Here is a 21983-nt window from a genome sequence, read left to right as displayed (position 1 = left end):
GTGAAATCGTGGCAGCATGGGAGATCAGGCCACGATTTCATTTAATTGCATACTTGAAGGGCAGGTATGTCACACGGAACGGCAACCACATTCAGATATTGGCAAATATTTTAACCATTTCCGGTGCGGTTTGTCTACACTCTACAATATTAAGCCACGTAAGTGTACACGTGACCTCACGTGATCTGTTTTGTAAATGGTCAACTCTTTTGTTTGAATAGTAGAAGGAGTACCATATTTTTACACGCTCATTTTATGCCATGTATACTTGTCATTGCACCTTCCAGAGCAAGGATAGTAGTAGTGACGTTTTGCCATTTCATTTTATAATTTATCATTTTATTATATATATATTTTGGGGCCAAAGCGAAAACAACGTGACCTTCAAGTTCCGAATCACTCATTCCGTGAGCAGTTTTTCCATCCCTCACATCTTATTATCACCGTCGTTTTCGTTTTGTAACCGCTGCGATCACCGTCGCGCGGGGTATATGATCACTCCGGAACAAGATGCTGGAGGATCAGGTGGCGTACCTCTTGCAGAGGTACCTTGGCAATTATGTGAGAGGTCTCAGCAAAGAAGCTCTCAAAATCAGTGTCTGGAAAGGTTCTCAAAATCCTAACTAACTACTCTTCTTAATTACTTTTTCTAGTTTCTATTAATTTCTGAAATGTTTAACTGTTTCCTATTTTTCACTCGATTGCTGAGTTGAGATTAGAGTAAGCCTACGAGTTTGCTTCTCAAATGTAGTTAGTAGTTGATGTTGAGTTCGGGCGTTTATATTTGTCGAATTGAGTTTCTAGTGTTCTACCTGTTGATTGTGCCGAAGTGACTGTGCGCGAGTGATTCGACTAGCAATTTGCGTTTGGAACTGTTGTTTTTGAAGATTGTGAAATTTCTGCATCGTTCCACTCGGTGTAGTTATTAATTTCGGGCGTTTATATTTATCGAATTGAAATTCAAGTGTTACAATCTGTTGACTGTGCCATAGCAACCGTACTAGCAATAGTGCATGAGTGATTCGAGTTGCTAATTGTGTTTGAAACTGATGTTTTTGGTGATTGTGAAAATTTGTCCTAGTTCGTATAAATGTAGTTTTGAATGAGAGAGGAGAAGGGATTAGATAATGATTTTGCTAGTGCTACACCCACAATTGGCATTTGCCTTGGCTATATTGGATGTCTACTTGTTTTTTTTCTTCTTTTTTTCTTTTATTTCCTCTTTCTCAAGATATGTTGAGGAATGCAATGCATAATTTGTTCTAGCTGTCGTCCTGATTTAGTGGTGTGTTATTCCGAGGTCTATGTGCATTTGTGGGCGAGGTCCATCTGTCTAATACATATATGTATCTTAGTTACTCATCATAATTGAAAGATTTTGGGTAGGTTTGGGAGCGCGGTTATGGAGGGGAAGGAAAGAGAACAATTTTCTTATTTTTTAATGAAGAGAATCATACAATATTTACAAAAATAAAAAAAAATTAGCACATCCACCAATTTATGCTAATGCATCATTTTGTTTTTTTCATTTTAAAAAAAAATCAATTTAGAGAATATTTATTTGACGTATAAAAATTGTTCTCTCTTCCCATTCCCTCCTACATTCAACACCCAAACATACCCTTACTGAGTTAATGGATGTACATTTGTGTGCTTTTTATCTCTCATGTAATTTTTCTTAATATAACTCTAATCTTTTTCTTTCCTGAAACTGAAATATGAAACAGGTGATGTAGAGCTGAAGAATATGCAGCTGAAGCCTGAGGCTTTAAATGCATTAAAACTTCCGGTGAAGGTTAAGGCAGGTTTTCTTGGATCAGTGAAACTTCAGGTTGGTTGGCGGGAGATTAACTCTTTTTTTTCTCAGAACTTATGAATATAATATGTTGTGTGTGGTGTGTTATATATATATATATATATTGATATTGCTGCATGCAAGTAAAGTACATATGTTTGTATGCATGCATTGGGCGAGAGGAAATGCTCTTTTGATTATTCAATCTTTGCGTGGATGGCCAAGATTTATTTTTACTTTAATCTAATCTTGATTCTTGAGTACTGATGTAAGATAGAATGGGCAACATTAACTCCTCTAAGTCTTCTTTCCCTCTACTACAAATCTCTTTGGTCAAGGATGGACATAAAGGAAAAAAAGAGATGGGTTGAAAGAAACAGCAATAAAAGATCAAGAGCTTAGTCGAAGAAATTGGAAGTTTGAACCTTGTTCATGTTTGTTAAGAAATGAAAAGTTGAGATAGCTTTAATTTACACAATAAAGTAGCACTTTAAAAGTATTATATTTCAATTATTTTTCCTGTGTACTTTGTCTTTTGCCAACTTTATTCTCCCATTTGTGTGATTAAGTTGTGGTTAAACCAACTATTTTACTTCCCATTTTTCTAATTTTTATTATATTTTCTGGTTTCTGGTTTTCATAGTTGTTTTTTCATTTTAAGGATAAAGTCATGTTAAGTGGGCGAGGGACTGTGGGGGTTATTTCAGAAGCATGGCCATTGTATGTATGGAATGATTTTTCGTATTTGCATTCTTTGTTTTATTGTTTTATGAGCATATTGTAATTGCTAATGATGTAAGAGCTAGTTTCTCTTCTATTATCTATTGGTTGTAGATGGACAGAGATTGCAGGCCTTTGGGGTTGTTATGGTTTTTGGTAGAAGTTCATTATTGAAATAGCTCCTTTTTTAGTGTGTAATGAGAATGCTATTTTTATAATTCAGGATGAAATATCTAGGTTATTTTATGATACCTGTCTATACATTGTAGGATAAGGTGCTTTGAAATAAGGTTATTGCATGTGCTGGATGAGTCTTGGCTTGGGCAAGCTATTTGAGTTGGGAAAGTTTCTTTTGGTTCTTGTTAAATTTTTTTAGAAGAATGAGGCCATTTTTGTGGCATTGTGCTGATTTGTTCTTTGCCATGTTATTGTGTTTAAGACTTTGATTAAAGCGGAATGCCCCCATTATAAGGGTTTTGCTCAAAGACTGGTTCTGGGTTGGGTCTCAGTTTCTGTCATATTTTTGGTGCTCTCTGCATAAGTGTTTCAAGGGAGTATCGGTATCCATTTCAGAAATGTAGATTAACTTGGCTACCTTGCTGGATTCTTGACTTTTTCATTTTCTTTTTTTTTGGAGGATAACTTATCATCCACTTGTTTATTTTTTATCTTAAGATAAAGTATATTTTTTCATATAAAGCATGCTTTTCAGTCTATCTTCAATCATGCACTCATTCAGCAGATTTATCAAGTCACACATTCCTTTCTGCATGAGTGATGGTCACATTTGATGTTTGTATTTCTTTTAAGGTTCCATGGAGTAGGCTTGGCCAAGATCCAGTCTTAGTATATTTGGATCGCATTTTCTTACTAGCTGAACCTGCAACTCAAGTTGAGAGATGTAGTGAGGATGCTGTCCAAGAAGCTAAAAAGAGCCGAATACAGGTAAGAACTCAGGAGGAAGAATTAGATAAAGTGTACTTGAATTTGGCTTGAAGACGATTTATTTGATGAAGCATACTTTTCTTCACTTTTGGCAACAGGAGATGGAATTGAAACTATGGGAGAAGGCACAACAGTTAAAGTCAGAAATGGTATGAGCTTGTCTTTTTATTTTTATTTTGTAGTGGACTTTTTTGAGTCCAGCCCATCTATCCACCCAAAGTTCTGCAAACTACCCAGTTTCTGTTCATGTCTGAAATGGAAACCCCTTAATATTTAATGGCAGAGTACTGGATAGAATAACCCATAAACAGAAAGCATTTTGCTTTGTCTAGATTTGCTAGAATGCGACCACGAGTGAGAAAGGGTAGAAAATGTTGAAGAGAAAGTAGGAGTGAATTTTCAGAAAACTGAATATATTATTATGAACATGTTAAAAGTTACATTGTACATTTGATTAGTATATTTATACTCAGTAGTCAGTTTGGTAACTTCAAGCTTTTGCTGTCTAATAGAGGGTACAGCTGTTCTAACTACGTAGCTGACTCACCTTAACTGTCATGACGACAAGTCATTAGCCGAGTTCACACATCACAAACACTCTACACTTGCACAGTACATACCGTACACCCACACTGAATATAATACACATCCCAATAAGTTTCATCAAAGGACTGCCTAAACTGCATCACTGCTACTAAACTTTAGCTTCCTTCTTTTGAAGCCTTTAAATCTTAACAATCAGAAACTGTTCCAAAGTTGAAGGACAAATCCCAGCTTCATCCTAAACCCAAGAAGAGATATTTCACACAAATATTGCCAACAAATTTGCCTTATAACTAAATGCTGATAATAGCATGTAAAGTCTATTCATTGATTTTAGAATAAAGCCATTTCATATATAATTTTCTTATACCTATGCATCCAATACATAAGTTTAGGGTGATTCATTCCAAGTTCCTCTTTGGATCCTTTTGTAAACATATGCATGCATGTTTCTGTATGAATAAGAATACCTTATATTAACTCATGTATCTTTTTCTTTAATCTTAAGAATAAATCATGGTTGGGATCCCTCATCAGCACCATCATTGGAAATTTGAAGCTTTCAATTTCCAATATTCACATCAGATATGAGGATGGTGAGAGGTAAAGGAGATTTTTGGAATGTTTTGTGAATGTAAATTAAATTTCGCTTAACTTTCTTTCTGTATCCTTCTCTAAACTGACATATTCTGTATTGTAGCAATCCAGGGCACCCATTTGCAGCTGGAGTTATGTTGGACAAACTCTCAGCTGTGACAGTTGATGATACTGGGAAAGAGACATTTATTACTGGAGGGGCACTAGATCGCATTCAAAAGGTTCTGATGTGATTTGGTGTGAATTGATATTGTCTAACAATGAAATTCTTTTGTACTGATTCAGATGCTTGTTAATTTGACTAAGTTTTAAAGTATATTTGGCATTGCAACAAAGGAAGGTTATCTTAAAAATTTTGTTCTTGGAAGTGTGTTTGCTTGAGAGTAAGAAGCTTATTTTGTTGATCATATTCTGCAACTCTATTCCCTTGTACTGTTTTCTTTCAATGTATCTTTTTACTTACCAGTGAAACATAATTGCTGGGAACAATAAGTAAGTCCATAATTGCTAAATGAAAATAATCTTATTGCACAGTCTATGATAAGTAATTACTTTTAGTCCGTCAAACAATTCTGTTGCTACTTGTTAGTGTTCTTTTGTTGTTAATATCTTTTTTCCTCATTGTTTTGCAGTCTGTTGAACTTGATCGACTTGCAGTTTATTTAGATTCAGATATTATACCATGGCATGTTAACAAAGCATGGGAAGATTTGCTTCCTTCAGAGTGGTTTCAGGTATGTATGGTGGATACTGGAGTGGATAGGGAGGATGGATTTATGTAGATCTGTTATTTGTTTCCTTAACTTTGAATTCTTTTTATGTTTTAATTTATATCATTTATTTAAGGAGTGAATGTGCTTGGTATCCTAGTTGGTTTGGTTATCATGACACGATGTTTGTGGTCATTGTTCATAGTCTTGATCCTAATCCTTTTGAATTATTATTTTGTTTGGGAGGTGGGGTTGGTGGAATGTTGATATTTATTTCCTTGTTAAAATTACTACAACTATAACTTTATCCCACTAGGTGAGGCACATTATTACATGGATCACATGACGTCATTGAGCTTGGTTAAAAACCAAAAAACCAAATTCTTAGGGTATTATTCTCCATGAGATCCCTTTTAATTATTTCACTGAATGTTTTTCTTGGTCTCCCTCTACCCCTTTTCACAGGCTAAGACCATGTGTTCTACTCTCCTCACTAGTGCCTCTAATGGTCCTTATTTGCACCTATCGAAACCACCTTATTTGATTCTTTGTTATCTTTTCATTGATAGTCACCTTGTACCTTGTAGTGACATTTATGATGCAACACTATATATCTGGACTTAACAGAACTGCTTAAAGAACCATATATAGGGACATTTTGCCCCTTTGACAAAATTATTCATCACACTCCATTGGAGGTGGCATGCAATTTTCTTTTGTTTTCGTCATGAATCATGATTTTATTAGTTTACCTCTTCTTTTCTTTTAGTTTCTCTTAGTAATTTTCTTGTAAAAATTTCAGATATTTAAATTTGGGACTAAAGATGGGAAGCCAGCTGATAATTTGTTAAGAAAGCACTCATATATTTTGCAACCAGTGACTGGGAAAGCAAAGTACTCTAAGCTGCTGTCAAGTGAAGTTACTGATAGCAAACAACCTTTACAGAATGCTGTGGTGAATTTGGATGATGTTACAATTAGCTTATCTAAGGTTGTTTTGACACTTTTTTTCTTTATCTTGTTTCCGTAGATTGTGATTATTTTAAGGGATAATCTTTACATTTTTGTCTTTGTAGGATGGATACAGTGATATCATGAAATTAGCAGACAACTTTGCTGCATTTAATCAACGTCTGAAGTATGCTCATTATCGTCCACTGGTTCCTGTAAAAACTGATTCCAGGTCTTGGTGGAAGTATGCTTACAGAGCTGTTTCTGACCAGATAAAGAAGGCAAGGTATTTGAACACATTCCAATTCTGTTCACAGCCTTATGCATTACTTGTCTATTGCCAGGTTAAATTTTATAAATACTAATTTACTTTTGATAGGGAGCGTAACTTGCAGAAGTAGCCCCAATTTAAGAGCCTAATTTACAATTAAATAAGACTAGTGACTGGTTTTTAACTGAAGCCCATGGGAAACACAATCAAATAACACATTAATAACTTATTAACTTTGGTATTAATCTGACAGCCCATGAGAAACCTAGGTATTAAAGTGAGAACATTGACAACCCATGAATCAATCACTGCTTGAAGCAAAAATGAGTTGCATAAAACAGAAAATAATGTAGAAAGTCAGAGTATAATGGTGACTCTGATATATCATTATTGAGGAAGAACAGTAGAATGAAGAGGCTCTGGTCACTTCGGTGATTGACCAGTCAAATCCTATATAATCAGAATTTAGAAACAGAATCACTAAAATAAGGAAATAAAATATTCAGATTGACTAAGATGATTGTTAAGTTTAATGTATTTTATAGGTGTAATTATTACTTTCTTTCTTTTTGAGACATACTTTTACTGATGTTGGTGGCTGTGTCAGGGATCAGACTGCTGTATCTCCTTTTCTGTCTTATCTTGTACTCTCTAAGCACATATATATATATGAATGTTTTGGAGCTAAGTGTATAACACACACTTTAGCTTTTCTCTCATATTCCATCAGTTTTCTCAACTTGGTATCAGAGCGGGTTCGACCCGCTCCGCCTGTCATCGTCCACCGCCGCTGTCCGCGTCTCCGGCCGCCGCTCATCGTCTCCGGCCGCCGTCCGCCGCCGGCCATTTTCCGGCGAACCCTAGGGGTTGGTGCGCCTTGTCAAACGCAACCCAACCCAAGTGGTCACAGAGGCAAAAGCCTCTTCACATCTTCTCACGCGCTGCATCTTTGGGCTGCTACACCAGGCGTGCACTGTTAACGTACCGATCTGCAGCCACCGGAAAACGGCCACGCCACCAACAGTTCTTCGTTGACACCTTCTGGGTCTGTTTCAAAGCTCTCTTTGTTGTTTTCTGGTCTATTTGGAGAGTGGGTCTGTTTCTCTCTTCCTTTTGGGCTTTCTTTTTCATCTATTTCAGCAACATGTCCAGCTCTGGCCCTATTTTTTCCATTTCTGGAACTCCCACAATAACAGCAGAGAAACTTAATGGCAAAAACTACCTGTCTTGGTCTGCCTCTGTAGAGTTATGGTTTCTTGGGCAGGGATATCATGACCATTTGGAGAAGGATATTACTGAAATATCCTCTGAGAGTCAAGAACTGTGGAAAAAGCTTGATTTTCAACTGTGTGCTTTGCTGTGGCAGTCAGTAGAGCCCAACATTTTAGGAACCTTGAGAACTTTCAAAACTTGTCATTCCTTTTGGAAGAAAGCTCAAACTATATTTGCCAATGACATTCAACGTCTATATGATTCAGCTCACAAGTTAGCATCTCTCAAACAAACTGATGATGACATGGTCTCTTTCATTGCCCAAGCACAATCAGCAGCTGAGGAGCTGAAAATGTTTTTAGAAGCTGATTCTGTGGAAGAGATGAAAAAGAAACTTGATAAGTTGTGTATGGTGTTGATTCTGCGTGCCATGAACTCTAAATTTAATCATATTCGTGACCAGATTTTGACAGATCAAGAAAGCCCTTCAATGGAGAACCTTGTAACGCGTCTTCTTCGTGTTCCAAGTTCGAAAAATAGTGCAAGTTTGGTTGAACCTACTGAATCTTCAGCAATGGTTTCTACCCGAGGAAGAGGAGGTCGTGGAAACCGTGGAGGCCGTGGTGGCAGGAGTGGTCGGCCCCAGTGCTCATATTGTAAAAGAATGGGTCATACTCAAGAGACTTGCTATTCCTTGCATGGCTTTCCTGAAAAAACTGCCAATGTCTCCAAAATTGAAGACTCTAAATCTGATAAAAAAATTTCTGAGGAGGAATATCAAGAATATCTTCGGTTGAAATCCAATAGTCAAGCTCAATCTTCCTTTGTTCCTAATATTTCAACAGCATGCATTTCTCAATCCACGGAGAGTCAAGGTCCATGGATAATAGATTCTGGTGCTTCTGACCATATGTCTGGTAATAATTCTTTGTTCTCTTCTATTTCCTTACCTAAAGTTCCTCATTTCATTACCTTGGCTAATGGATCCAAAGTCGCTTCCCAAGGAGTTGGTCAAGTCTCTCTCACCCCTTCCTTGAACTTAAAATCTGTCCTCTTTGTTCCTAAATGTGCTTTTAATTTAATTTCTTTGAGTAAATTAACCAAATCATTAAATTGTTCTGTTACCTTTGATGCTAATTCCTTTGTTATTCAGGAACGTGGCACGGGTCGGTTGATTGGAGGAGGACATGAATCTAGAGGACTCTACTATTTTGAAACTAGCCCCTCTGTCTCTTGTTTTGCATCTTCGACTCCTAAACTTTTGCATGATCGTTTGGGTCATCCTCACCTGACAAAATTAAAGAAAATGGTTCCTAGCCTTAACAAACTTCAAGCCTTAGAGTGTGAGTCTTGTCAACTAGGGAAACATGTTAGGTCTTCATTTCCAAAAAGAACTGAAACAAGATGTAACTCTGCTTTTTCCATCATTCATTCAGATATTTGGGGTCCAAGCCGTGTCACATCTTTTGGGTTCAGATATTTTGTCACATTTATTGATGAATACTCTCGATGTACTTGGATTTATTTAATGAAAGATCGATCTGAACTTCTGTCCATTTTCATGTCTTTTTGCAATGAAATTAAGAATCAATTTGGGAAAATAATAAAAGTCCTTAGGAGTGATAATGCTAAAGAATATTTTTCTTCAGATCTTACATCCTTTCTAACTACATATGGTATTTTACATCAATCTACTTGTCCTCATACACCACAACAAAATGGTATAGCAGAAAGAAAAAACAGACATTTAGTTGAAACTGCTCGTACCTTATTACTTAGTACCAATGTTCCCGTCCATCATTGGGGTGATGCAATTCTTACGGCTTGTTTTCTAATAAATAGAATGCCATCCTCCTCTCTTGATAATAAAATTCCTTATTCAATTCTTTTTCCAAATGAACCTCTATTTCACGTTTCTCCTCGTGTTTTTGGTTGTGTCTGTTTTGTCCATGATTTATCTCCAGGTTTGGACAAGCTCTCTGCTAGAGCCATTAAGTGTGTTTTTCTGGGTTACTCTCGACTTCAAAAAGGTTATCGTTGTTATTCTCCAGACACCAGACGATACTACATGTCTGCTGATGTCACCTTCTTCGAAGACACTTCGTTCTTTTCATCTTCCATGCAAGTTTTAGATTCTATTCAACAAGTATTACCTGTTCCATTTCTTGAGTCAGTGTTGACCCAGTCTCCTGAAACTACCAATCAAAACATAGATCCAAATCCTTCTCCAACTATCAACCCACCTGAACCATCTTCACCACCCCTCATCACTTACCAACGAAGAATACAAAGGGACAATTCAACACATCATGGAGAGCCATCTGTTTCATGTTCTTCACCATCAACTGCACCTACCACGATTCCCAATGATGAAGATTCTAGTTGGCCAATTGCTCTTCGCAAAGGTATTCGATCTACTCGAAATCCTCATCCTATTTATAATTTTTTGAGTTACCATCGTTTATCCCCTTCATATTTTTCCTTTGTTTCATCCTTGTCTTCTATCACCATTCCTAAAAATATCAATGACGCACTTGCTCATCCTGGATGGCGACAAGCCATGGTTGTTGAAATGCAAGCTCTTGAAAGTAGTGGGACATGGGAATTGGTTCCTCTTCCACCTGGGAAAAAGACAGTTGGTTGCAGATGGGTTTATGCCATCAAAGTTGGGCCTGATGGTAAGCTTGATCGCCTTAAAGCTAGGTTGGTGGCCAAAGGATACACTCAGATATATGGCCTTGATTATGGTGACACCTTTTCTCCTGTGGCCAAAGTCACTTCTGTTCGACTCTTTCTTGCTATGGCCGCTATTCGCCATTGGCCCCTCCATCAGTTAGATATTAAAAATGCCTTTCTTCATGGTGATTTAGAAGAGGAAATCTATATGGAGCAACCTCCTGGATTTGTTGCTCAGGGGGAGTGTGGATTAGTTTGTAAATTGCGTCGATCTCTCTATGGGCTCAAACAATCTCCACGAGCTTGGTTTGGAAAATTTAGTCACGTTGTACAGAGTTTTGGGCTCAACCGTAGTGAGGCAGATCACTCAGTTTTTTATTGTCATACCTCTTCTGGAAAATGTGTTTATCTAATTGTGTATGTTGATGACATAGTTATTACAGGAAATGATTCTGTCAAGATTTCCCAGCTGAAAAGGCATTTAGTCAGCCACTTTGAGACCAAGGATCTCGGTTATCTTAAATACTTTCTTGGTATTGAGGTGGCTCAATCAAAGGAGGGCATTGTTATTTCACAAAGAAAGTATGCTCTAGATATTCTGGAGGAGACAGGCATGATTAATTGCAAGCCAATTGATAGTCCTATGGACCCAAATAAGAAGTTAGTGGCAGACCATGGTGAGCCATTCTCAGATCCAGAGAGATATAGAAGGCTTGTTGGAAAACTTATTTATCTCACGATCACTAGACCTGACATCTCCTTTGCAGTTGGGGTTGTCAGTCATTCATGCAAGCTCCTTATATTGATCATTGGAATGCTGTGATTCACATTCTCAGGTACATCAAAAAGAATCCAGGACAAGGACTACTGTATGAGGATAAGGGAAGCACCCAAATTTCTGGTTATTGTGATGCTGATTGGGCAGGATCTCCTATAGATAGACGCTCTACTACCGGATATTGTGTTTTTATTGGAGGAAATATCATTTCTTGGAAGAGCAAGAAACAAAACGTTGTTGCTCGATCTAGTGCAGAAGCAGAATATAGAGCTATGGCTACAGCCACTTGTGAGTTAATATGGATTAAGCAACTCCTTCAAGAATTAAAGTTTTGCGATGTTAAGCAAATGAAGTTGTATTGTGACAACCAGGCAGCTCTCCATATTGCTTCCAACCCCGTGTTCCATGAAAGAACTAAACATATAGAAATTGACTGTCACTTTGTTCGACAAAAGCTATTATCCAAAGAGATTGGTACTGAATTCACCAGTTCAAATGATCAACTAGCAGATATTCTCACCAAGTCTTTGAGAGGGCCTCGAATTAAGTTCATATGTTCCAAGCTTGGAGCATATGATTTATATGCTCCAGCTTGAGGGGGAGTGTTAAGTTTAATGTATTTTATAGGTGTAATTATTACTTTCTTTCTTTTTGAGACATACTTTTACTGATGTTGGTGGCTGTGTCAGGGATCAGACTGCTGTATCTCCTTTTCTGTCTTATCTTGTACTCTCTAAGCACATATATATATATGAATGTTTTGGAGCTAAGTGTATAACACACACTTTAGCTTTTCACTTCGGTGATTGACCAGTCAAATCCTATATAATCAGAATTTAGAAACAGAATCACTAAAATAAGGAAATAAAATATTCAGATTGACTAAGATGATAAACTTTATCAACCCAAATAAGGAAATATTCAAATATACAAATTACAATAATTTTTGATTTGTCACAATCAATCACAAATTCAATGTGATTAAATGTTGGAAAGCTGCCTTAATTGTAGTCAACCTTATTCCACCTTATTTGTGGTCTCCCCTAGTTTGCCATAATTGCAGCCTATCAGAGTTGGTTGTTGAAGTCTCAGAAAGGGAGGTCTGTAAAGGGGATGATAGAAAAGTTAAGTGAAGTGTCATCATAGTGTGCATTTATTGAGATGTCAACTCTTACTGGGTTGAGATTTCTATCGATTAGAGAAAAGAAAAGGCCTAAATAGTGCTTATAAAGTTAGGGCAATTCTCACCTTCCAAGTTAGTTTTGTGGGGATGTGTTATGCCCTAAGGCCTGATTCCAAGATAGTATCAATGCTTATCCTAGATCTGTTATTGGTCCATCTATATTGCCATGCTCTAGGCCCATTGCCGTGGGTGTGAGGGGGTTGTGTTAAAGCCCCTTTAATTGCAATCAACATTGGCGGATTTACATTGAAGTGAGGGTGTGCAAATGCACCACCTCACTTTGAGAAAATTATAAGGATATACATAGAAGTTTTGTATGGTGCCCTATATTTTTAAGTTTTTGAACCCACTGTCATCAGTTATTCACGTTATACATTTTTAGCTCTGTAGGTACTTTACCTTTTATTTAGCTAGATATTTCATTTAATCTTACATTTCATTTCATGACAATAGTAATTATTATTTTTTTTTATTATAATAAATTGCCCCCACTGACTTGGATCTGCCTATGGCAGTCACCCTTAACTGCGGTCTATCAGAACTGGTTGTCAATGTGTTGGAAAGGGCTACCTATAATAGGTTTGTCTAGAAAGGTTGAAAGAAGAGTTAGAAAGGGAATCTACGTGTGTTTTTTTTTTCCTATTTGTTACATATATAGGGTGTACAAACACCTTTTTTTGTGCATGAAACAGAGTAACATGCACTCTGTTCTTTTGCATTTGAGTATCTTTTCATATTTCCTAAAGCCTCAACTCTGATTAAACAACTCCAAACAAAGAATGAGTAAATAGCATCATCATTGCTAGGTAAGAAGATGCTGAGCGCACACCATAAAGAAGATTTAACAAACACCATAAAATCAAATCCATTATATATACTTAGTGGCATGATGTCATTTTCTGTTTAATTTTGATCGGGTAAGGCCACTGCATATGCTTCTTAGATGTGAACTTAGCAAATGTGAATGGGAATGTGAAGTTAACATGAATATATATTTGCTTCTCTGAGAGTAAATAAGAAAGGGTGAAAATAGATATAGTATCCTTTATTTACTGTCCATACTTTAAAATGAGAGATGGACAGATGAATTCCAAGTAATTGTGGAGATCTAATTCTTCTTTTCATCTGGGCATTTGTTTAGTCAATAATAATCAATGTTACATACCTAACAAATTTATGTATGGAATCATGGATGAGATAAAACTTCATCTTTCAACATTTCTGTCATTTGTTTTGCCATTTTAAAACTCAGTAATTTCATGTGGAATGCTTAGTTGCATCTAATGTGTGTTAGATGAAAATATTATGCTATTGCTGCTCAATCTTATTAGGGGTCTTGGAAGGAAAAGGGGGAAGGTGTTTTAAGTGCATGTAATGTAATGCTGGAACTTTCGTGGATAACTCTTGCATCAAACTGTCTTGTATTGTATATTTTTTAACTCTTTATGGTGCTTTTCAAATTTGAAGGGGTAGTGTAGTTTCTCAAGGGATGTTTAGAAGATGCTGTTCTAAGATGTTTGCTCAGTATTCTTCCATCTATTTCAATACCTTAGCCTTCATTCAGCTTTTATAAGTACAAGTTTAGAGGGTGTTTGGTTTATGTTCTCATGAGGCTCTTAAACTTGCTGTTTCAACTTTCAGAATGTTGTACAATTTGAAATTTATATTAGTGCTTTGTGGGATCTATGGTGATAAATGAGCTTTATTTATCATGTTTTAATGTTTATACTTCATTGACTATGGATATTGTGCTTCTGTCAGTGGAAAAATGTCATGGGAGCAAGTTTTAAGATATGCAAGCTTGCGGAAGAGATATATCTCTCTGTATGCTTCACTACTTAAATCTGACCCCACTCAGGTGACAATTATTGGCAACAAAGAGATTGAAGACCTAGATCGAGAACTTGATATTGAACTTATACTGCAATGGAGGTATATTGTTCGTTTTGATATGTTAGATTTAATATTGATATTGAAGTAATCATATGAAAAAAAGGCTATGTGAGGTAGTCTATAATTGATTCAACTATAATATCATAGCCTTAGCTGTACATCCTGCATACAGTTTTTCTGGTATTAATTGTATGGTGATGATAAACTCAACTTTTGAAGGTGGAACATTTTAGATCAGTTTGATTTTTTAATGAATCTTGTGTTAAAAGTTAGTAAAAGCATCTTGGCTTATTTTAATCAAAAGAATGACTTGTAGTAATTCAAGCCATCAAGCTCTCTTTTTGACTCAGTACACTGTTGAGTTTTGGTCCGAGTCTCTCATGATGATTCTTTATAGTTCATACTATATTATTGGTGTGTATGGTTTGAAAATGTATCTATACTAATAATCTATACTAATAATAAAAGGGATTCCTTCATTTGGTGTCCATGTTTATTTTTCTATTTTACCTTTAATAACTGTATGTAACCTCTAATAACTGTACAAACTACCTGGACAGATTTATTATTTCTTCTCTTTTTTAACGAATGCATGTAGTGCCTCCACTAGTTAAAAAGAAAGATCTAGATGCTTCTTTTTCTTCATTGTATGAGCATTAAATATTTCTACCTTCACATGCTCTTTTACAACCTTGCAGTCCACATATATTTGGATTCAACTGAAAGATATATGCATTCATATATAACACAGATATATTAGACTTTGGATCCCTCTTGTTTATTCTTTGACCTCAAAGTATTTATATTTCATGGCGTTTGCAGAATGTTGGCTCACAAGTTTGTGGAAAAATCAGCAGAGTCAAACCATAACATGAGGAAACAGAAAGCTCAGAAGTCTTGGTGGTCATTTGGATGGTGAATAGTCTTGTCTTGAAATATTTTCATGTCTCAGTAACAAAATAATGGAGACTTTATTTTATTTTTTACTGCGTTTCTCACCTATGATCATGTACTATGTCCTAGGACAAGTCAATCCCCTAAAGAGGAAAGTGAGGAGTTTAATTTCAGTGAAGAGGACTGGAACCAGTTAAATAAAATAATAGGATATAAGGAGAGTGATGATGGGCAATTGGCTGTAAATAGCAAGGCAGATGTTATTCATACTTTCCTGGTAGTTCACATGAATCATAATGCTTCAAAGCTTATTGGGGAAACCAAAGAGTCGGTTGCTGAATTATCATGTGAAGACCTCAGTTGCTCCATAAAGCTTTATCCAGAAACAAAGGTCTTTGACATTAAGTTGGGCTCATATAAATTATCATCCCCAAAGGGTCTTCTTGCAGAGGTTGGACTATACTCCTTATCATTGATGTTAATTTTCTGCATTTTGGTTTTTGTGCTTGCAAAATGGAATGTGTGATATCTTGAATATATGTTCCACATCCTTTCAGAGTGCAACTTCCCATGATTCATTAGTTGGTGTCTTCCATTACAAACCTTTTGATGACAAGGTGGACTGGAGGATGGTTGCCAAAGCTTCTCCATGTTACATGACTGTATGCTGTTTTTCATTTTTGTCCTCATCCTCTATTTGAGTTTTTATTTGTTTCGTTTACTGATTTGTCTTTGGAGTTTGGACAGTATATGAAGGACAGCATTGATCAAATTGTGAAATTCTTTGAAAGTAATACTGCTGTCAGTCAGACCATAGCACTAGAAACTGCAGCTGCTGTGCAGGTATTATTTGACTTGACATCCCTGCTATTTGGGGACATGCTAATTTTCAAAGCTGGAATTCTATATTAACTATGACTATGATACCAGGACTTAGTATATTAGTTTGGACGGTTAAGAGCCAAGCCTTTGTTATAGACATGAGCATCTGCAAAAAGCCATAAACTTCATGATGAATGCCATAGAACTTTTACCTCCTTTTTGCCAAAGCCTTGAAACCTAACCTCAAGAGACTCTTCATAAGTAGGATATACCTAAATCTCACTGTAACCCCAACAAATTTTTTATAAGATAGGTATTGCCTTGTCGTACAAGAATAAGTGCTTTATAGATTCTGAACTTGAAGAGCACATCATGAAATCGGGAGATTCAGTAGGATGATGCTTACAAATTCGCATCAGATCAGTTCTGTTTACATATGAAATACTGGTGTCCAGACAAATGACTTACCTTAAGAGGGACCTTTGGTTATCTAAAAGGAATATCTAGTGATTGGTGAGCAAGGTAGGAATCGGAAGGAGGATTTACAAGGAGAGAAAAAAGAGGTAGGAATCGGAAGGAGGATTTACAAGGAGAGAAAAAAGAAGATAAATCTGAAGTCCAAACTATCTGGAATGATAGTAAGCTGAGATGAACATTCGATTGAGTAAAACCAAAATAGATTCTAGCTCACTAGCTTCCTTATATTTCAAGTCTCTATGTAAGCTTTTATCATACTATCTGTATTTATCTTTTCTCTCCTGAATTGTTTCCTTCTTTTTTTACAGTTATATTTTTCTCTCTTTTTTTAATATATTTTCTTACGTTAATGACATGGAATTTATTTAGACCCGTTAGATAGTTCTGCTGTTTAATCTTGTGTAAAAGGATGTTCTCATTAGCTTTATCACTGTTCCTAGATGACAATTGATGAAGTGAAGCGTACTGCCCAGCAGCAAATGAACAGAGCATTAAAGGATCATGCTAGGTTATTTTCTCTATTGTCCTGCTCTATTATGTGTGCTAGCCTTGAGTAAGAAACTTTCTTGTTCTGTTGTCGAAGTATGACAGATTTAGTAAGAATCTGTCCTATTCTTGCCTTGCTCTATTATGTGGGTAGCCTTGAGTAAGAAACTGTCCTATGCTGTTTGCCCTATTACGTGAGTTTGAGCCTTGAGCTTTAAAGGAAGTTTCCTTGTTATGATTATTGTCAAATATAATAATTTAAAATGATTTAGATTTAAAGCATATGTCTGATGAGTAGTATCAGATATTACTCATTATACATGTGCTGATTAGATCCTCTTGTAACTTATGATGTACATTGTATATATATAACTGCATGGGTTGATACACAAATTTTTACCTCAATTATTTTCTGATTCTAGATGTGGTAAAAGTGTTATAACGGTGTGGGCTGATTCACACAAAATTTTACCTCAATTATTTTCTGATTCTAGACGTGGTATAAGTGGTTTAATCCTTCACACTGCTGTTGTTCAGTTCCTTCTGTTTACTTGAAAAAGAAAAATAATCTCTGAAATATTATTTCTTGATAAAATGATATAGAGGCGGATTCTAATCTAATATAAATAAGGAAATGTTGGGAAATGATATCTTAGAATTTGTCCAAATGCTGCCCTAATGTGATATTGCTGTTGGTCCTAGCTTCTGATTACATTTTATAACGACATAATTAGAATTTAACATTGCTGACATTGAGTAGTGTGAGATGTGGTAAAGCTCCCGCATCAAGCAATGAGAGAATGATTTGATAATGGTTCTTAGTGTTACTAAATAGACTATAGACTATTGATATACTTGATTTTTAAGATTTTTTTTTTCTTTTCATAGTTTGTTGTTTCATTATGTAATCATTCCTCAAACCGGATGGGTTTCTTCTTGAGAAGCTCCTTGCTAACTCTAGTTGTTGTTTTTCTATTAGGTTTTCATTAGATTTGGATATTGCAGCTCCCAAGATTACTATTCCTACTGATTTTTGTCCTGACAATACCCGTGCTACAAAGCTTTTACTGGATCTAGGGAACTTGATGATTCGTACACAGGTGCATACTCCTGATAAGTTTTGTAGTATCTTTATTTCAAACTTGTCTAATTTGTTAAAAACTGTATAAATTATGTATTCAGGACAACTATCAACCGGAATCAGCTGAGGATAATATGTACCTGCGATTTGATTTGGTCTTAAGTGATGTATCAGCGTTTTTGTTTGATGGTGACTATCACTGGAGCCAAGTTTCTCTGAATAAGTCAGCCCATTCTACTAAAAGTGGTTTCTTCCCAATTATTGACAAGTGTGGAGTCATCTTACAGCTTCAACAGGTAAAATTCTTGAGGAGATGGAATTTATCTTTTTTAAGATAAGAAGCATTCCAACTTTTTTCATCATTATGATCAGATTCGTTTGGAGAGCCCATATTATCCTCCAACACGCCTTGCAGTAAGGCTTCCATCATTGGCCTTTCATTTTTCACCTGCTCGATATCATCGACTGATGCATGTAATAAAGATCTTTGAGGAGGAGGATGGTGATAACTCTGAGTTACTTCGTCCTTGGAATCAGGCTGACCTTGAGGGGTGGTTGTCTCTTCTAACTTGGAAGGTAGTGGTCTCTTTCAGCACCTCTAGCTTAGCTATTGGCTATATTTGTTGTCCATGTAGCATCTTCTTAATCTGATATATTATATCACGTGTCTTCTTAAAAAATGTGATAGGGTGTGGGAATTAGGGAAGCTGTGTGGCAGCGGAGATACTTCTGCTTAGTTGGGCCTTTTCTTTATGTACTTGAAAGCCCTGACTCGAGATCTTACAAGCAGTATACAAGGTGCAAATGCTCTCTTTTTGTGTCTTTTTACGACACTATAGATTACGTGACTTTGACTGGATTACATTTAAGGACCCTGTTAGTTACTTCAGTTAGTTTTAGTTTAGTTATTATTGTATCGAATTGAACTCCTAACAGGATTTTATATGGGTTAGGAGTATTGTACAAGGTTTTTTATCTGTTGATCAAAGTTTTATGATTTTTTTGTGTTTCCTAATTTTAGTATAAGCATAATTTGTAATTTTATTTAGGTGATGTTTCATGCTATGAATTGATATCTAAGACTTAAAGGGGTTCTGTAGTTGTTATTTCAGATGAGATTTTAAACCCTGAAACCATAAGTTTCCTATATCCCTCATAGAATACGGGGACTTGTGTAAATGCTGCACTTGTACAACACTTGTATGTACCCTAGTTTTCTCTCTCTTGACTCTGTCCAACCTCAACCTAATTTTGTCCAAGTGGCTGTCATTGCTATCTTCCTCTTCATTAACTTGTGTTATTATAAGTTTGAGGACCACTGTTTGTGTAACACAAAAGCCATGCTTTATTTATAGGCAATTACCCAATTGCTATGAAATCTTAACTAATAGTAGCTGATTAACTAAGAAACATTTTTCTCCTATTTATATTTACATAACAATATCCCTCCTCCAAATGAGGACCTTTTCCCTCAAATGTTGGGAAGTGTTATTGAAACCTGAATAGTGGAACACACGTAGCCTCTTCATCAGGTAAACCACACTAATACACAAAAATTGCTGTGATGATGTGAGCCTCTCCTGTTCCATGTGTTTCTGGAGAATCATTTTAGGAAACATAGTACTAGGTATGGTTGGGCAATCAATGGGAGAAAGGGATCTGGGCATGAATTGAATAAGGAGACATGAAAAGTTAAGTGGATCAGAGATTTTTATCAAGTTGCAACTTGTAGGCAACTGGACACATCTTTTCCAGTACCTTATAGGGCCCATAGTACTTAGGAACAAGTTTTTTAGAGCTTCTTGCTGCGGCAGAAATCTGTCAGTAAAGCTGAACCTTGGTGAATCCTGAATTCCTTATCAGACGTTCTTGCTTCATCATTCATGTTTGCAGCATGATGTAAGTGATGTTTAAGAACTGTCATTTCTTCTCTTGCTGCAAATGTGTTGTCAAGTGCATCTACCATTGAATTACTTGGGAGATAGGGAATATTTAATGGTTGTTGCCCATGCAAGAGCTCATGAAGGATTGCTTTTGTTTGCTGTCTGGAATGTGAAATTATAGAACCATTGATTCAACAAGGGACAACCACTCCATTCTTTTGAATTCTTCCAACACATACATCTTAAGTACGTTTCCAAGCATCTGTTTAGGACTTAAAATTGCTTTTCTATTCAATCCTCAAAGTTTAAAAGAACTCCTTAAAGTTATGCACAGAAACAGGATCCCCACCACTAATTATCTCCATTGGTGCTCCATGTAGTCTATAGATTTGATCCAGGAATTGCTGAGCAAGTGTTGCTACTGTATATGGATGCAAAAGGGACAATGGGCATACTTCCTCCTTAGTTGTCAAAAATGTCCCACCCCACCCAACTTAGCCCTGACACACATGGGTCAGGGCTAAAAAGGGCCACATGATGGACTTGTGGGCTTAGGGCCAGCCCTTGGTTCTGAAGGATCTGATTGAAGTGTTTATTTAATTGTTATCTGCATCTTCTCTCGGCTTATATATGCTATTAACTGCCTATTTAATCTGATTTTCATAGCCTACGAGGAAAACAGGTGTATCAGGTTCCACCAGAGCTTGTTGGTAATGTACAACATGTTTTAGTTGTTTGTAGTCCTACACGATCCAACAATAAGGTAATCATTCTTTTCTGTTGTCCAAAAACCAGGCATGGGAACTTTCTGTTCTTTCCATAAAGGTGTGAATTTCTATTAATATCAATCACTAAATGGTTTTAGGTTGTGGAGGACTCAAATGCAATAATCATGCGTTGTGAATCTGAGGATTCAAGGAAAACCTGGCATAGTCGCTTACAAAGGGCTATTTATTATGCATCAGTTTGTTTTCTTCCTTTCTATCTTTCTGTGTGTGTGTTGAGGATGGTTTTATAATTTTTGTTATCCTGATATAGTTTTAAGTGAATGGAAAATAACGTGTATGGTCTTGCAGCATCATTTGCCCTTGTCAATTCTTCTTGATTTGCTGTTCTCATTTAAATTTATCTAGTTTAGCAACCCATTATGGTTAATTCCTGTTCCCCACTTGTTGCAGTTTCCCTGATAGTACAATGGACATTTACAACTTTGTAAACAGTGAAGATCCTTGCTGATAATTGGAAAATATTTCATTTTCTATTTTAGTTTTAGAAATATAAACTCTGCATTGAGAAGTTGCACGAGCTTACAACTTATAGGGGAAAGCATTGTGTTTATTTCTTAAAATTAATCCTTAGTTTACTTAAAACTTTAAGTTTTAAGTCAACCCCCCCCCCCCCTCCTGCTCTACACACACACACACACACATTGGTTTTTTGGGTTACTATGTGAAGCTTTCATTTTCTTTGGTAAATAGCTTTCATAATTTCTTAGTGGATTTTTCTTAATGGATTAATCATGGGAATAGTCTTTTTCTCCTTACAACTCTCTGGAAACTGCAAAAAGAAAAGTAACCATTTCTTCAAAATAAACAAGTCTACAACCATTGTTTGATTGAGCATAGTAGATTATGTTGCTAGAGTATTTGAATACTCAATGTTGATATTACACGAAATTTGTGCAGAATACAGCTCCTATTTCCGGCCTATCTGAAACCTCATCCGATCATGATGATACTGAATCAGATCATGATAATCATGGAATGATTGATGTAGGAATTGCTGAAAGATTGTTTGTAACAGGCGTTCTTGATGAGTTAAAAATTTGCTTCAGTTATAGTTGTCAGGTTAAACTGTTGCCTTTTTCTTGTTTTCGTTTCAAATTTGAATTTCCACATGAACTAAATGTGTGTCTTGCTGTAGGCTGATCAGAGCTTAATGAAGGTTCTTTTAAATGAAGAAAAGCGTTTGTTTGAATTTCGAGCAATAGGTGGTCAGGTAAAATAGCTGGTTTGTTGTTTCTTAACTGAATGCTTTGATCTTCCCATTTGAGACATTTATATTTA

At 36.2% G+C, this 21983-nt stretch overlaps 1 protein-coding gene across 3 annotated transcripts in view; it reads left to right on the top strand.

Moving 5' to 3' along the window:
* Window positions 1–292: 292 nt before the first annotated feature.
* Window positions 293–21983, top strand: part of LOC109800004 (pleckstrin homology (PH) domain-containing protein) — a 77790-nt gene continuing 56099 nt past the window's right edge. The window contains exons 1-23 of one of the 3 annotated variants that reach the window (XM_083066442.1): window positions 293–607; window positions 1728–1831; window positions 3326–3460; window positions 3559–3609; window positions 4512–4606; window positions 4704–4821; window positions 5233–5334; window positions 6113–6301; window positions 6387–6547; window positions 14143–14313; window positions 15097–15189; window positions 15298–15619; window positions 15726–15830; window positions 15916–16011; window positions 16908–16975; window positions 17933–18053; window positions 18136–18330; window positions 18407–18610; window positions 18723–18832; window positions 20584–20680; window positions 20783–20881; window positions 21603–21764; window positions 21841–21915. In XM_083066442.1, coding sequence (XP_082922568.1) covers window positions 511–607; window positions 1728–1831; window positions 3326–3460; window positions 3559–3609; window positions 4512–4606; window positions 4704–4821; window positions 5233–5334; window positions 6113–6301; window positions 6387–6547; window positions 14143–14313; window positions 15097–15189; window positions 15298–15619; window positions 15726–15830; window positions 15916–16011; window positions 16908–16975; window positions 17933–18053; window positions 18136–18330; window positions 18407–18610; window positions 18723–18832; window positions 20584–20680; window positions 20783–20881; window positions 21603–21764; window positions 21841–21915 — 2970 coding nt within the window. In that variant the 5' untranslated portion in view covers window positions 293–510. The remainder of the gene's footprint in view (window positions 608–1727; window positions 1832–3325; window positions 3461–3558; window positions 3610–4511; window positions 4607–4703; window positions 4822–5232; window positions 5335–6112; window positions 6302–6386; window positions 6548–14142; window positions 14314–15096; window positions 15190–15297; window positions 15620–15725; window positions 15831–15915; window positions 16012–16907; window positions 16976–17932; window positions 18054–18135; window positions 18331–18406; window positions 18611–18722; window positions 18833–20583; window positions 20681–20782; window positions 20882–21602; window positions 21765–21840; window positions 21916–21983) is intronic. The other 2 variants (XM_083066441.1, XM_020360679.3) reach the window with 2 other exon arrangements.

This window comes from Cajanus cajan, chromosome 11, assembly GCF_000230855.2.
Source record: "Cajanus cajan strain Asha chromosome 11, NIPB_CcT2T_4, whole genome shotgun sequence".
NCBI lineage: Eukaryota > Viridiplantae > Streptophyta > Magnoliopsida > Fabales > Fabaceae > Cajanus > Cajanus cajan.
This window is presented reverse-complemented; position numbering and strand designations above follow the sequence as displayed.